We start from the raw sequence: 17,306 nt of genomic DNA, 5'->3' as shown, positions 1-17,306 counted from the left end.
AGTTTTTTTTTCTTTTTTTTTTTCGGTGCAGAGTGTTCTCCAACGAATAAAATGAGTTCCTGCTAAAGAACGACGAGCGTAGGTGACCTACAGAGCGAGCGCGAGCGCTCTGTGCCGCACACCTTGAAAAAATCCTTCTCCTCGTGAAAAGAGCGCATCGCAGAACGAGAGGACGTCGTGACGTATGCTACTCCCCTCACGTGACCAGTGACGTGCGGCGGCATAGCTCAAACGTGTACAAGCGGCGCGTGAGCTGCGAAGAAAAAACAAAGTAACGAGGCACGGATCATAACCATGTCACTATGGCGGACTTGTCACGAAAGCATCGTGATGATGATGATGATGATGACGATGACGACGATGATGACGATGATGATGAAGATGATGATGACGACGACGACGACGACGACGATGATAGGAGAAATAAATGAGATGTGAGCGCGCTATCCGCGGGACTCCAGGTCTAGTAGAGAAAAAAGAAGAAGCATCCTGTCGACTGTCGGCGGCTCCTTTTTCCGACTGATTTTTATAAATTCGATTGCACAGCTATAACGCACCCAGAGCGGAAATATTTTGCATGGTGACTCCTGGTGGACAGCTTGACAGAGGAGGTGGGATTCCGAGAGATGTTAAATGTCGCTTCATTGCTCCTTTAAAAACGTATAAATCTGCTCTGCCTAAGTCGCCTCCGACTAGGGCTTTCGCAACATGATCACTGTACAAGCAAAAATCTGAAGCGTGCGCGAGCGCTACGTTGGTGATTCGGAAGCGTCTGCGTATTTATTTACATATTTATTGTGTATTTACTGTGTTTTTCCCCACCACTCAACTGAAACGTGCATGTTTTTTTGTTTCCTTCATCGCCCAATTTGTGGTCAGACTGGACCCGTACAAGTTAACTAGCACTCAGCTATAATTTATCACCCAGATGCGTGCTAAGCGGAAGAGGATTTAAATTGAGCTCCATATCATTGAATTATGAGACAGTGCACGCAGTAGAATATTCGAATACGTACACGGCCTCTGTGTTCTCGTACCTAGAAGGTTTCCTGCGTTTTCGTTGAAGGATTTATTCGGTGAAGGACGCAGGTGAAGATTTGACGAATTTGAAATTTGGTGAAGGACGCAACTGATCAAATGCGTCATCGTGGGTTTCTCATGTTCTCATTGTTCACTGAGCACCACGCAGCTGGCCCCTTCAGATTTTCTACTGTGTCGGATATATTTCTCTCTCTCTCTTTAAGCCGGTTATTTATTTATGCCGATTTATGTCGTTTTTTATTTACGCCGATTTATGCCGATTGGTTGTAGCTTCACTTTCACTGTACGTGAGGCACTCTTCTCGCCGTGCACGTAGTATGCGGCTTTGCCTCCTGATTAAGGTCACATAGCTCGGGAAACTTCATTTTTGAGCCTGACCACAACTAGAGGAACAAGACAAACACACGACTGAGTAGTGTGTTTGTCCTGTCCCTCTAGTTATGCCCAGACCCAGGCTTTTTACATTATGGACTTTGTTCACCAACTAGCCTCCATCTATGCCATACCCTCGGGAACCCTCCTTTTGCGTGCACTTTAGCAGACTCGTGAGAACGTTCAAAGGATGTCACAAAGCGATATCCACGTGGCCGTCGCAGTACAATGCCCCTGCCACGTCATTGATAGATCAATCAATTGTTGTCTGTCCTTGAATGTCGGGCGGACGTCGTATAGAAACCCCGAGTTAGATGTTTGGATCACCTTCAATATGCACTGGACGTTCGTGGTCGCGCGGGGCTCCCGTGAGGACAAGGCTCCAGCTCACCTCCATGTGACGAAGTGAAACACAGAAACATCTAGAAACCTGCAGGAAAAATCGAGCACTGTGGCAAAACACGTTTCGTTCAAACTTCTTTTTTTATTTTTATTTTTTTCTTTTTTAATAGAAGTGGAATGGACGCGCCAAGGTAGTAAACCAGGACAAACTTCAGCTGTTTTTTTTTTTTTAACTATCACATTCCAACTCTTCCTGCTGTATTTTTACATTGTCTTTTTTTTTTTTTTTCCTTCGCTCTTCTTCTATGAGTCTCGTTTTTCCTCTTTCTGCTTCTTAAGTACGCAGCGACGCCATGCGGGGGCATCGCTGGTTGTCCAGAGACTTGTACGTATTTCCTTCGGCGAGTTCTTCTAAAGAGCAAACAGTTACGAGGCCGACGTACAAGCAGCAAACAGGTTTTCGATCTCCTTCGATATTAGCATGCAGACGTTCAACAAAGGGACAGAAATTGCGCGATCATCCACGGTAAGACGAATGTGACGGCAATGCTGTGGTATCGCGATTTTCACTCTATTAATTTCAAAAATATAAAACACTGAAACTTTCCTTTAATGGTTACAAGCTTTCGTGCAGTCCATTAAAGGAAAGCGTTGTTGCTTTTGCCAAGTGGACCTTGACCCAACCCTCTACATTCTTCAACTCTATTAATTTGCAAGTCCGTCATCTGCTTTAACCTCAACAGAGCCGGCACACAAATGACGAGCAAAATCGTCATTTTTGAACGCGCTTCGAATTATCAAAATCAACAAACAGTTCAGGGACAACACTTCAACAGCGTTGATGTGTTATCCAAGAGTTCAAACAAGCAAGAAACACACTAGGACCAGGTTCAAAACAGACCATGTCGTTATATAGCTTAAGTGGAGGAGTGAGGCGGGTAAACAACTTTGGCGGCACTCTACTTTTAGGAATAGATTGGTCTCAAACCAGCTCAGTGAGCCATCGTGAGTGACGTAGCCGAAGTTATATCGGTTCTGTAGCTGGGAATTTCCGCCGAGAGACCACTGACCTCAAAACGTAAACACGGCCCGTCTCGGGGCTGCCAAAGCAGAACGCACGTGTTATCATCTGACACGCGTTCCGGAAACTTCCTCGCCCCCCTCCTTCCCCATTTTGCTCCACCTTCTCCGAGTGCATGCGTCTTGGGCAACGTAATGTCAAACAATTTCTCCGGGAAGATATTTCCATATCTTAAAAGCTTCCGGCCTTGCTCACCATTTCGATTTTCCACGTACGTGGCTTCCTGTTTACTACAGATGCACACATTCGCATATGTATGCAAACTATTCGGCCGCAATACTTTCTCGAATCAATCCGTGCTCCACAAACAATAAACAAAAACACGTGTATTCGATGAAAGTCGGCGATTTTGATGAATCTGGCCTTTAAAAACTGAAAGTTTACATGAGAGAGGTCGCTTTGCATGGATCTAAAAAATGCAGTTCTAGAAAAGCAATGCGCCTTCCACGAAGCACGTCGTTGTTGCCTTCAAAATCATCAAAATGTTCTTTAAAAAATTCGGCTTCACAAGATCAACGATTCCATAAATTCATGCACTGTATAGCGGGGGAGGCTCCAAGAGAACACGATAAGGTAAGCACTGCTTCACAGCGAGAGAGCAATATGCAAACTACGCGGACCACGGCTTTGTGAGATGTCTGTTTACCGTTACAGAAATCTCTGCGAAAACTTATCCAATGTTTATTAAATAACGGAATTGAATAAATTGGTGTTGTCGGCTGTGGGGCGCTTGACATTTTAGGTAAAAGTGTCCTAGAAGCTGTCTGGTAGCCGGACGAGAAAGCAGAGAAGGGAAAAGGCGAGAGATATGGAGAGAGGTTGAGCCTGCGTAACACCAGATATGTTTCTCGTCTTCTAGTGTTTGCTGTCCTCATTATCTGTGCACCTTGTGTACAACACAACAGTGCCGTGTTGTCTGCCAGGTTCAAATGCATGCATGTCGTTTCTCTGCATTGCTCCTTCGTATTGTGGGAAAGATGCGCTACATGAGTGTGTGTGTGTTGTTCCTCTTTTCCGCAGCGCACGAAATGTGCGGAACTTCGTTTAATTAAATATATGTAAAATAAAATAACTAATTTAAAATGGCTAAAAATAAAAGAGCTAAAATTTATATAAAAAGCTAGAAAATCTTAAAGCATCCCAACTGTTCACCACCTTGCCGAGTCAGACCAACTAACCAATGTACCAAATAATAAAAATGTACCTTTATCAATGTCAGTGAATGTCGAAAGTTATGATACAAATTGCGATGCTCATCTGTTAAGAAAATAGGAGACGGTATAGATACAACAAAGCTTGTGGCAATAATTTTGGGGCTTTTACGGCGCTATAAGACAACTGTCATCAAAGGCAAACCTATGTCCTCGCCAACTCGATATCCAGTAGTTCCACAATTGGTGGCAGTGTACACGTTGCTTAGACACGCCGTCTTCCGCGAGGGACGTTAAATACGTGGTGCCGTGTGATGAGTTTTCATCGCACGTTAAAGAACCCTGAGGTGGGCAAAAACAATCCACAGACCGATCGCTGTGGCGTCGTTCATGATCTCAGTTGTCTCGCGACGTAAACCCCCAATTATTATTAAGTTCCACACTTCCAGTCCATTTCATGCAGTATTGTACTAACTCACCATGTAGCCATGTGGGTCGGTACTCAGATATTGCGATGGCACTGCAGCATTTCTCAGTTTCTCCAAGAGGGCACAATGATCCAGGCCGTTCTACCGCAAGACACCTCACGACACCGAAATCAATTGTAATTTTGCTCCCCGTCGCTCAACGACAACGTCGCTCGCGCCGAACAGTATCAACCGGAACCAACCCAAGCAGCACAATGTACTGAAAGTCGAGTGCAATAGGGGTGGACGGTATGTGTCTTATCAATTGTCTTTAGTTTCACGAGTCTGTTCAAGGCCTTCCACCTACCCGTCCACCCCTATTGCACTCGACTTTCAGTACATTGTGCTGCTTGGGAAGCAGTGGATAAGATTCTTAGTCACACACGACTGCGATTGGCTCCGATAGGCACGATAACCTTACCAACGGTGTGCTAAAACTGCCTAATAACGAGCTTTAGAAGATCGGCACGTATTCACGATAACAGTTCCGAAAAACAGGCTGAGCCAGTTGCCGTACTCCTTTTACGTACATGACCACACGTGTCTTATCTTTGATTTGACAGCTTCTTTTATCCAACCCTTTCCGTGATTCTTTATCGTGCTTCCGATCCATTAAAAGTCCCTAACACTCCCGCATTGTTAATTGAACTTCTCGAAAAAAAAAAAAAAAAGAAAGTCGTACTCTAAATTCTAGGTATTCACATAGCTGTCGTTATAACGCGTACCCAGCGAAAAATGCGCCTTAGGACTATATGATAGAAACGAACACTCCGAGGCAGAGGAGCACTTAGGGACAACACAACAGGCTCTCGAGAACGTATTGTGTCGTCCCTCTGTGCTCCTCTGCCTCGGGGCTTCCGTTTCTATCGCGGTTCACCAGCTAGACTGCATAAATTCTGTCCTCTTCATGAGCTTTGCACTAATTTTTGGTAGTATTTGAATAGAAAATACAATTAAACTGCATTAAAAATAGTCTGTGTCCGTTTTCGGATAATTTTTCCTATTTCAATAACACTCTTCTGGGACATTTGTCACTTTGACAAATGTCCACACACATTTGACGCTTCTCCACCATCTCCTTCTTCATAAGAACAAACAAAGACGTCAGGCGTGCATTCAAGGTCACGTTGTACGTCTTTCTTATTTTCCAGTAGGACATCGCTTTCCTCCATTTGTGTATCAGGGCTAATGTAAAAGAGCCAGGCAAAATGCAACACGGAAATCCACGCTACAACATGTCAAATCAGTCGGCGTCTTCCCCGAGCGGCATATCGTCTGAACGCTTGGACCATTTACGTTTGAAGGTCGTCCGCGAGGACTAAATAAAACATCATATCTGGTAATATGTCTCCTTCCGCGCCGTGTCTACATTTAGCCCGCCGATAGCTATACGTGCGCGAGAGAGAGAGAAAAAAAAGGAGCGGGTTACATAGCCTATATAGGGAATAAGCCAAACTCCATATCCTCATACAGCGGGGCCACACTTTGTTACAAGGACGTATGGGGGAAGGGCGAATCTTCGGGCTTGTTGGTTTTCGACACTATGGCAAAGAAGCGGCCGAAGAAACACAAGGACTGACAGGCGCTAGTTCCCACAGATTTACTGCGAGAACACGCTCGAGTTCATATAATGAATTCATAGTATGAGTAAAGCCAGTTCCTTATCTGTCAATGTCACAGATACGTATACAGTGAACCCTCGTTAATATGACCCCCGATAATCTGACATACGCGCTTCACGACCGTACTCCCGGGGAACAATGCAGTGAAACCTCTGCAAATCCCCCACCCCGTTAATATGGCAATTCCGCATTATGACCAAAATTTTTGGAAACGACCATGGTCGTAATAACGAGGGTTCATTGTATTGTATGACGACCCCGGGAGAAAGAACAAAAAGAAGAATTCCAGATAGATGCAAGTTGATCGCTGATTATTTACTGCAGCACGTGCAGTTCGGGGTTATCTGATTGACATTTCGTGAGACTTCCTGGTCCCTCGTTTGTGACAAGTGTTCCCACTAGTTCTGGATGTTTGTCTCCCGGCCCCAACTACTGGGTTTTCTCCTTCTTTTTATTTATTTCAACTAACTGCGGCTAAGTGGTCTAGGGTAGCCAGTCTGACTTTGTCGTGACTTAAATCGCCATTTTTTTCACATCACGTCACATCAATTGCAGGTCGTGTACTTCCAGAAGTGCCCGACCTAGAACGTCGTCCTCTCTCTCCTTCTTTGCGACGATGAACCTCAGAGGAACACCACCTGTCCTGTCTAAACCCAATAGCCGTTCCCACATCTACCTGTCCGTGTTGCGAGCCCTGATAAGTTTCTCGCTGAGTACGACCCATTGGAAAAAAAAATAAAAAAAATTATTGCTTGTAACATAAACAGGAGAAGCAAAGCTGGTTTACTAATATATTTCTGCATTTCTTTATGGATAGTCATCCTCTCATATGAACCTCTTTGGAATGGGGTAGGGTCCTGCACCCAACGCAGGGAAACATCCCACATCATCATCACCCATTCATCTATGTTGTTGTTGTTGTTGTTTATGGATAGCTTACTGCTGAAACTGCTGCACTCTCGAGACATATCGTAATGTAATGTGCGTTCAGAAATGTGCGTTTGCGTTTTCGATGTTCTTACAGAACAATATTTTTAGACAACCACACGAATACGGGCTGTAGCACAAAGCTTTAAAATGTTTGCATATATCTAATGAAATTATAACAATAAGTTCTATTATAAATATAAATTAAAATTGTGACAAAATAATGCTTCCCAACACAGCAATATTTCTTTTATGTTTCCGTTTTCGTGCTTTCACGTAACAGTCGTCTCATTTCCAATCATACGTAAATCGTTTTGAGTTTGATTAAATATATATATATATATATATATAAAAGGGGGGAGAGAGAGAGAGAGGTACTTGATGACAATGATATGGGGATAGGGGAAGATAACAATCATAAATCGTCTTTTCTTGTGCATGACTAGAAGTACGAGAATTCGCGCTGGAACCTCCATTCAAAATTTTACCCTAAAACACCAAAAAAGGAAGAAACTACTATGAATAAAAGGGATACGAAGATTCAGCGCCTTCCGAAGTCAGCATTCACCGTCTGAAACTTAGTAATATCATCCTTTCCTCACCTTTGTGCGTCGTTTCCTGCATTGAAGCGATGTTATCTTGCAAGTCTGACAAGTAAGTGACATGTACGACCTCTTTCGGAGCGAATGTGTGTCATTTCGTGGTACTGATTCCTGGTTGAGTACACACTCTTTCTGCCAGTCACTGCGTCCACACCTGTTGAACACCAAGTACATGTAAAAAAGTTAACCTCCGCCCACTAACGGTGTCAACAAATGTATAATACACTTACTTATAGTTCGTTATTACAGCGGCAGCATTTACTTCCAGTTACGTGAGAGGTGAACAATATTAATGGATTAAGAAGAAAGAACGCAGATTAGTAATAGGATTTCGCTGAAAGCATTAAGGGCCCTCTACGTACCACACTGAAGTGCCCTCGCAGCGCAGCATCCACTGAAGGAGCGAGCGCACAAGGGGACCTCCATGTTACTCTTTCGCCAACCGAGTGCTGTGAATTGAGGCTTCCTGAACTGACAGGAAACCCTGCCAGGTCCTCCTAAGCGCTCGAAGTTTCAGTGCATAGTGCTGCATGGGTTTCCAGTCGGAAAGTAATTGTATTCCCTTCCACCTCTTTCCCGCTCCTTCTTCACTCGTGGAGGGTTAGACAGTATTCTATCAGAACCATGCACACAGCACGTCTACTTAGCGATAACAAAGTGTGTATCTTCCACCAGTATTGGAATACAGAAGTGTTCTTATCGTCTAAGTAGCATAACGGTACAAACATGTGCGTGATACAGAAGGAAGAATTCCGACAAAAACAACAACAAAAGAGACTATGAATGAAGTGTTTTTTTTGTTTTTTTTTGTTGTTGTTGTTGTTCCACAAAAGCAAGGAACCGCAAATGAAGCCAGCGTTCGTAGCGTAAAGTTATTCATGAGTTCATTTAGCGCGTCGTCGTCTCTTTTGTGCTCGCAAAAGCTTATACTTTTGACGCGTTTTTCTATCTTTTTTTTTTTCAAATCCTATAAACCAAGCGCTCTTTCAAAAGTTTAAAGAGTCGTAAGTTTCTCACTAGCAAGAGAATGACGTACTTGCTTATACGCACTAAAAAAAGTTGAAATATCTGTGCCAGTCCCACGCAAACGCTGGTGCAATGACTCCAGAACAGGATACTCATATGCACATTCATACGATGGATTAATTACACGCCGTTCGTGTTCGATCATTTCTGTGTATTGTCACGGTCACGCAATAAAACATCACTCGCCCTTCAATGCTGGAAGGAAGTCAGAGGTTGAGTGTAGTATAGAGGCCATAAGCACTAATAACACGACCAGCCAAATACCAGCAAGCAGAGCAGAGCAAGCGAGCAGAGTAGCAAGCCCAATATTGGCTGACCTCTCTCGACACTTAAAAACAACAACAACAACAGCGGAATTGCCGAGCGGATTAAGGCGTACTGGTCGTTGTTGGTAGCCAACCAGGGCCGTGGTGAAGACTGGGGGGTGGTGGGTTCGAACCCTGCCACCGGCTGTGCTGCCTGAGGTTTTCCATGGATGTTCCGAAGACTTTCCATGCACACTTTTCGGCACAGTTCCCCTGAAGTCGACGCATATATACTAACCACCTGTCCCCCACTCCTTCCTGCCTGTCCTCTCTCCATCTGTCCTCACCTGTACGCCGCTCATTAGCCACAGTTGCTTCGCGGCGCTAACAAGAAAAAAGAAAAAGAAAAATAATAACACGAGAAACACTGAAGCTGCACTCGGTTTATTAGGGTGTACGGTTTCGTGTTACAGCCTATACACTTCCTGAGGTACCTTCCTTGAGTTTTATGTTCCTCAGGACGTGTAAGCTGCAGCACGAAAGCTTTGTACCTCAGTAAACCCCCAAGTGAAGCTTCAACGTTTCTCGTATTATTTGTGTGCTTCGATGTCCCCAAATCCAATCCATGGCCCAAATCAATCTAGCGATACCGGGACTGTCTTCCTACCCTTTACCTCGATAGCAGAATCTCGGCGAAACAGGGGAAGTCAAGTCCTATAAGAAATGTAGCACAATACAAAAAGCAACATTGAAGTTTCCTTAGTTTAATATATACAAGCTTTCGCGTGGGGGACCACGCTTCATCAGGTACGCTGATACCTGATACACTGATAGGTACCTCATGAAGCGTGGTGCCCCACGCGAAAGCTTGTATATATTAAACTAAGGAAGCTTCAATGTTGCTTTTTGTATTGTGCTACCCTTTACCTGCTAAGGTATTTCCAGGTTTTACTGGCACGAGGATAGCGTAGTCGACATGATTTAAATATATAATACCATCTTCAATTAAGCACGCTCAGAATAATATCCTTAGTACGTCACTGCATATGAAAAAAAAAATGAAAAAAAAAATGAACAAACACTTCCCCTCCTTTCCGCCACCATAATTGTCCTCATTACTGAGGGAAGAAGAGAGACTTTCTAGAAAGCACGTCAGTATCATAACATATTGAGAATCGCGCGTCATCGCGCATATAATAATTAACCCTCACCGTCGCAATTAACATATCTGGAGCCAGCAACTACCAGTTAAGCCACGTCGGTTATTTGATTCTCTTTAGAGGCAAATTTCCAGCATTATAACATTGCTGTCGAGACTTTCGCTTTTTTCCGTCGGGAAGACAGCGAGACGCCGACTAAAAGATAAAGGATATTTCTGCCCTGATACAAAGTTTTGTTTTTTGAAAGGATAAGATTGGGTTTCGTTGTCTGAGGACCTTCGCACACGTTGAGCCGAAAAGAAGAGGCTGCACATTTGCAATTTAATTTGAGAGTCCGTAATGAGGCCGTGTAAAAGCATAGTTTGTTGACAGGAAAAAGTGTTCTCGTGTTGAGGCTTTCTTTACGTTTTGTACTTTGTCCGAGTATCAGTTCTCCCTTCCCTCATGCCGGTTGACATTAGATTCCGTCTTTCTGTTTAGTGAAAAGAGAAACTGTGTCGCAAGGCTCTGGGAGACACTGTTTGGGAAAATAAAGCGAGGCACGACAGCAAAGGCGAAAGTCAATGAGTGAGAGGGAATATATATATATATAAAAGAAGAAAAACAAACAAAAAGAGTATGGAGAGAGATTCGTCACGAAATATAGGACCTGCTGAACAACAAAATTGAAGAAGGCAAGCGAGCTGGTGTGCAGATGAAGCGAACCTTGAGCCTGAAGACGGGACGAGGGGCGGCGGACAATAGGTTGACACGGACAGTGAGTCTCCGTGTCAACTTCATTTTATTTTCATTTCATTTCATTTTATTTCAAAAGGAAATGAGGTCCAGATACAAAAGAGATTAGGATCCATGACGAGAAACCTGGTCCTTGTCGAGGAACTTGAAGTACGCTGTCCCTCGTCCCGTCATCAGACGCAAGGAGTTCGCTTCATAGGACCTGTTACCCTGCGTTGTCAAACATCCCCATCGCGGAGTAAAAAAATGCCGTTACCTTAACACAAAAGGAACAGGGATTCGCAGATTGGTCTCCTGAAACGATCTCCCGCGACGATTGGACAAATCGTTTGCGGAGACCAATGAGAACGCGCTCCGCATTTTCGGCCTTCTTAAGAAGGAGAGGGAGAGCGTAAATTGGGATTTTTTCCTATCGATCATAAATCTCGAACGACGCAACGAAAGACTCACGTTCATTTTATGTTGGTGTTAAGGTAACGGCATCTTCCACTCTGCGAGGAGAAATCTTCCCCAACAACACCGGATATCCTCTGGACGTACGAATCCGTTAGGACATCATGTGGCTTCGAGCTGCGTACAGACATGGACAGATAAAGAGAGGAGGCGGTTAGTGTCGGAGTTAGTGTGCAGGGGTAGTTAGTATGCGTCCTGGGCCGACTTCGGGGGAAACTGTGCCGTTTCCAAGCATGTGCACTCGAGTTTCCGTCCACTACAACCTACAGTACCTGTGGTGTACCCTCTGGTGTGCGTCTCTTTCCTGTGCTCCATCATTATTTTGTATTGCATTATCTTATTTTTATCATAATTTTTGTGTTTGTCTTGTGAAATAGTTTTTAGAAACAAAATCTGGAATTTCAATTTGTTGTAAAGGCAGGTGCTGGTCTTATACCTCATAGCAAATAAGTTGAAGCATCAAAGCGTTGCAGCGCCTAAACCCATCTTACCACGTTCGGACATTTCCATACAGATGCAGCACTAGCCTCTCGTCTATAGCTAGCAGCTAGCAATTCATGAATGGGAAGTACTTTGTGACCACCTTTGATGCACAATCTGATTCTTTTTTCATACCCGTACTCCCATCCCCGTTGCAGAACAACGCATACGTTTTATTTTATTTTCGTCCAGTTTTCTATACATGTTTTTCATGCGCTTGTGATTGCAAGTAGACATTTTGGGTCCCAAACACCGGGCGAAATTTCGGCGAAATATTAAACGTAATGGGTACCGTATCATCTTCCGCATACTCAACGACACATCGGGGAATATCACTCGGTGGCGCTGACCGCTAAATTCGCAAACGTTTTGTATACCCACGAAGCAGTCTTTAACCTCGAACGTAAACTGACACCTCATCGCCCAACGGCATCACTCACACCCCCTTTCTTTTAAGAAATTCAGATTGCCGGGCTTGCGAAAAAAAGAAAGACAGAGAGACTAAGCCGAAACCACCGAAACTATCGCGGGTTCTTTAACCGCAACTTGACACCCGACGCATAAAGAAGCCCCATCTTACGGCTGCATCCATAACTATCCGTCTTGCGTCACGCAAAACGACGGCTAGACGCAATTTTCGGTACATCCATCGACGCGGTCGTCTGCCATACTTTACGCCCAGTCGGTTTGTTCGAGAAGGCTCTATGTACGGACTATTGAAACGAGAGCCATGCGTTGGAAAGAGAAAAGCCGCAGGTGACGACGGTCATTGGGCGCTATCGCCTTTCGGAAGACAGGGTACACGCATTCATTACGGTACGAGTGCCCGTAGTAAGACTACCTCTAAAACTTGTATCAGCGGCCGGAACATGCGTTATTGATTTGCACCGTCTGGTCAAATGACTGCACCGTTATCGATGGCACAGCAGGGATATTGTTGACGGACGCCGCCATAGTGTCTGTAGCAAACGCTAATGTGCTGGGTACCTTGTGACCACAAGGGTCAGCATACCATCATTATGTCAGCCTGCCTATGGTGGCGTCCCCATGATGACCACAGAGGGCCGTCACGGGGCACTTGGAGTCCTGGGCTGAGTAAAAGGGACAAGCACTGACATCATAAACAGATAACACGCACAAGTACACTCACATGCAAACATCCCCCAGTTCAAAAGCATACTTACCTGCATACTTAACGTCTAGGCAACAGTTTGTTTTCTTTCAAGAGACCTGTTCAAATACGCAAAATGTGCCGTCAGGTGTCCCTCAGGGAACTGTCTTCGAACCCTTATTATTTCTTGTATACATAAACGACTTTACCGATTCAGTACCGTGCAACATCAAACTCTTTGCTGATGACTGTATTTTGTACCCATGCATATCCACTCCAGAGGACCAGTTTGTTTTAAATACAGCTTTGCAAGCATATAGAGATGGTGCCGAGAATGGCAAATGAACATCAACGTGAAAAAGTCAGTGGTTATGTCTATAGGGCTGAAGAAAAACATGCTAAAATTTAACTACTTCCTCGGAGACTTTCAGTTGCAACGTGTAGACCAACACAAATATCTGGGTGTCATTGTAGATAGTAAGCTATCGTGGAAACAGCGTGTCGAATATAAAAGGGAAGTCTCTTAGGAAGTTGAACGTAATTCGTCGTACTCTAAGGCATGCACCATGTAAAGTTCGATTGGTGGCATACATTACACTTATTAGACCAATAATTGAGTACTGTTCACCAGTATGGTACCCAGAAGAACAAATAAAAAGGCAAGAACTTGAAATGCTTGAGAGAAGAGCTGTTAGGTTTGTTTTTAATAAATTTGGTAGATACGATTCCCCCACACAACTGTTACATGACGCAAACCTTACTACATTATCTGTGCGAGTTGAAATGCTGAGCACGAAAGTGTTCTGGCTACTGCTCAACGGAAGGCTTCACACAAGCGCTGAAAGTTACCTTTCGTTTAAAGAACCTGGGAGAACTCCACTGAGGCACACTAAGTATTTATGTGAGCCATACTGTAATATCAACGTGCTTTAAAACTCTTTCTTTCCACGTGCTAGTTCGCACTAGAATTCTCTTCCGCAAAACATCGTTGAATGTGACACATTGTCAAGCTTTTTGAACATGATGTACGGCGAGCCAGAATAGGCTCTTACTGTTTTATTCTGAATTTCTGAGCTTTTATATTGATGCACTTTGTCCATGCTCCCTGTCGTGCGTGAGCACTCCTACTGTAGCACCTTTCGGTGCGGAGTAGTATTACTAAATAAAATAAAAAATAAAAAAAGAACACCTCAATGTCACCTGAGCCTACGAGGCGAAATGTTACTATTCTTTCACACTACTTGCGAGGAAATGGAATGGCCCCAAAGCGCATACGCTACAGGAGAATTGTAACACGTACTTCGCTATGAACCTTGCGGCGACACGCCTGAAGACAGGGATGTGTCCCTCTATCGGCAGCTGGCTGACGGGTTCTTGCAACCTGGTACGCGATTTCGGCGATGAGACATCCCCATATCATCGTCATCATGTATCTCTCTCTCTCTCTCGGCGATGAGAACGATGAACTGACGAGTGGCCTGGGATGAGGGAGATGCAGGCTTGATGACCATATACGTTGCATCACTAACTCGGACACGCAGAAGACTTTAGCCGCGCGTCTGAGGAGAACTGCCGGCAGCACATACGTTGGAAGAGCATGCCGTATAGGGCGTCTATAGTTCCTCGCAAACAGGAAAGCGATTAGAGAGAGGTGCTCTTACAAACCATTGGCTGTGATATCGCACGAGGTTGTGGGGCCAGAAAGCACAAAAAAGATGGCCGACGTGGCTCCAGATAGTGCGCCGTAAGAGGTTTCCATGCCGTATGGCACGGTTGAGGTCATTCTCTCTCGGCAAAGGAGAACGTTCAGGTCGTATAGCACTCCCACCTACTCATGCGCGTTAAAACGCAATGCTTAACCTGGACGGCGACTCTGTCTCATGTAAGGCATCCGCTGCATCCGCATACAAGGAGAGTGGCATAGCTGACCGCGGGAGAATGTTACATAATCGGCCTGTGAAGTACCGAAGCTTGAAGCTGAGATGAAACTTGGCTGGTGCAGCAACAATCAGAACATCGTTTGCATCTGTGGCAATTGCCTACCCTAGATGGAGTGCACGTGCCACGACATCTAAGTGAGGAATGCTCTATCCTCTATGCTCTATCGCCTAATCTAACGCTCTATCGCCTATCCTAATGCTCTATCGCGGGGAAGACGAACAACTGCACGCGGCAGCTAATCTATGTACCGCGAGCCTAAAATATATATATATTCAGTCAACGCTCAATATGCACACACACTGAGCACAGGACCTGAAGAGCATTGACAGTGTACGCCAGAGTAGACAAGGAGTAGTGTGTGTTAAAAGTAGAGCGTAGAAAACCGTTGAAGGGCGTATTTGTGCATCCAGATAGTTAATCAATAAATTAATTCATTGATTGAGGAGCTCATTATGTCATGGTGTTTCTGAGCATACTGATTGTGGAGGTGGGAGCGAAAGGGTTTATGCCCTGAAATGTGCGCTTCAAAACTTTTATGGCCGTTTGTGACCCATTCAGGAGGAAGCAAAACATATTAGATAAAAAAGTGGAAATAAGGTAAGCTAGTTGATGTATGCGCGAAAAGGGCTACATGTCTTTGGCTTTGAGGAAGCACAGAAAGGAACGTAAACACCACGGAGTGCACAGAACATGCAGTCCTGTCCCTTGTGTTCACTTGTATTCGTGTGCTTCCTCCAAATCAATGAAGAAAGTTGCCCTTCTCACGTATACACCAACACACATCAGTGGTGACATGTCATTTTAGCAGTTCCTCAGCATTGAAGCAGTTGTGGGATTTGTTTGCCCTTCGTTTAACTGGCGAAAGCTGCCTCGTATTACGAAGCAAGGTGAACGGGTTAGGCTAAAGATGCCAGTTTTCGCTTGCAACAGCGTGAGCATGGACGGCGAGGTGTATCTGAAAAGGGAAAACCCAGAGACCAGCCGTTGTTATAGCTAACATAATGAGTTTTCCTCTGCCTCGCTTATTTATGTCGAAATTACTTCCGTCGTAATTACTTAATCGCATTAAGAATTATCGTTATTGTACACACTACCATATCACTACGTTCACACATGCTTGTGTTCCGCGGGAAGGTATAGCTTCCTCCACGCAGCTTCAGCAACCTCTGACTGAATGCTCTTGGAGCAACGCAGTTATTCCAGTAACTGCGCGTTGTTTCTGTAACGCACTTGCTACTTATCATCAGATATTATTTCAAAATGCGTGAGCTACATATTATATTCCCCTACAACACATACAAGACGACAACCGGATCTGACAGAAACCTCACAGAAAGATGCACAGCAGACAAGTTTCTCGTTACGGCATTTAGAAAGGCATTAGGGCGCAATTAGGGAACCCGTGTTACCCTTGTAATGATCATCGCGCTCCCCGGGAAAAGCAGAGTTGACATCATTTCTGTCACGAGATTTTATCTCGGAGTCACTGAACCTCAACAGGCGACCAGACGGAACGCGATTTAATGATCATAACGATCGGCAGCTTTTCCCCCGTAAAAAATAAAAAAAAAATAAAAAAAAAACGAAAGAAATTGGGGCATATCGACGAAGGATCCTTCGAATTAGCTAAAGGATCACGAAGTTCGTCTGGCGTCGCAGCCAGATCCGACAGGTCAACCTGTAATTAACCTCGTTTCGAAATTTTGCTGCTCCCGCGCTTGGACCAACTGAAGAACTTTGTACTGCGGTGTATGCGTTGTACAAAGAATGCCTTGTTGCATTCTTTGCATTTTGTTTGGGACTCGATTCCTTGTTTGCCGGAGAGCACCATCTTGCGATCTTACCCCGTGTTGGATTTTGGAACAATTCAGATTGCTCACTCCCCCGTTTTGCTCGAAACTGTCACTGTTGCAGGACAGTGCTCAAATCCTATACTACTTATTTTCGTTTTGCATATAACGAAGTTGACCATGAGGTCTGCTCGATTCGCCTTCGAAGTTTGTTGTATATATCAATACAAATCCATCTCCTCTACATTTTACAATTGCCTGACCCACAAACTGCACTTCCCACGCACTCTCTCTGAGCTTACGAACGGCACCTAAAGAGAAAGAAGGCGAGAGAGATGTCGCAAACAGCCCTAAACGTTGGGTCGTTTCTCAGACCAATTCCGAAAGAACAGAAACGAAGCGCCATTAGAATCTCATCATAGTTCGGAATATCGACGAGATGACCCTTTCCACAAAATGGCAGCTAAAATGAGTTAAGTTCATCTTGAAAAGGAACATCTGCGACGCCTTGTTCGCTTGCGCCATATCGTTCTCTTCTTTTTCTATGAAAGATGGAGTTAACCCAGGCAGCACGCCAATATTGGTCGCAGATTGGGTCAATATTGGCAATTAGTGATGCAAATATTGACCCATTAATGGCATGCCAATTTTGGACTCCCATATTCCCAGTGCACCTCTCATATTGCCTATACTGGCAAGCTCATTTTGCCCATATTGTGCCAATTCTACCGTTATATCGCCAATGATGAGTCGATGGTAT

At 44.5% G+C, this 17,306-nt stretch overlaps 2 protein-coding genes across 4 annotated transcripts in view; one reads left to right on the top strand and one right to left on the bottom strand.

Moving 5' to 3' along the window:
• Window positions 1-4,656, bottom strand: part of LOC135401442 (uncharacterized) — a 37,995-nt gene extending 33,339 nt beyond the window's left edge. Inside the window, exon 1 of the mRNA XM_064633857.1 lies at window positions 4,467-4,656. Coding sequence (XP_064489927.1) covers window positions 4,467-4,477 — 11 coding nt within the window. The 5' untranslated portion in view covers window positions 4,478-4,656. The remainder of the gene's footprint in view (window positions 1-4,466) is intronic.
• The window catches only part of LOC135401441 (uncharacterized), a 41,325-nt gene that overhangs the window by 6,256 nt on the left and 17,763 nt on the right, over window positions 1-17,306 (top strand). The gene's annotated exons all lie outside the window — the stretch shown is intronic.

The sequence above is a fragment of the Ornithodoros turicata genome, chromosome 7 (assembly GCF_037126465.1).
Source record: "Ornithodoros turicata isolate Travis chromosome 7, ASM3712646v1, whole genome shotgun sequence".
Taxonomy (NCBI): domain Eukaryota; kingdom Metazoa; phylum Arthropoda; class Arachnida; order Ixodida; family Argasidae; genus Ornithodoros; species Ornithodoros turicata.
Note: the sequence above shows the minus strand (reverse complement) of the source record. Positions and strands in the feature narration are given on the sequence as shown.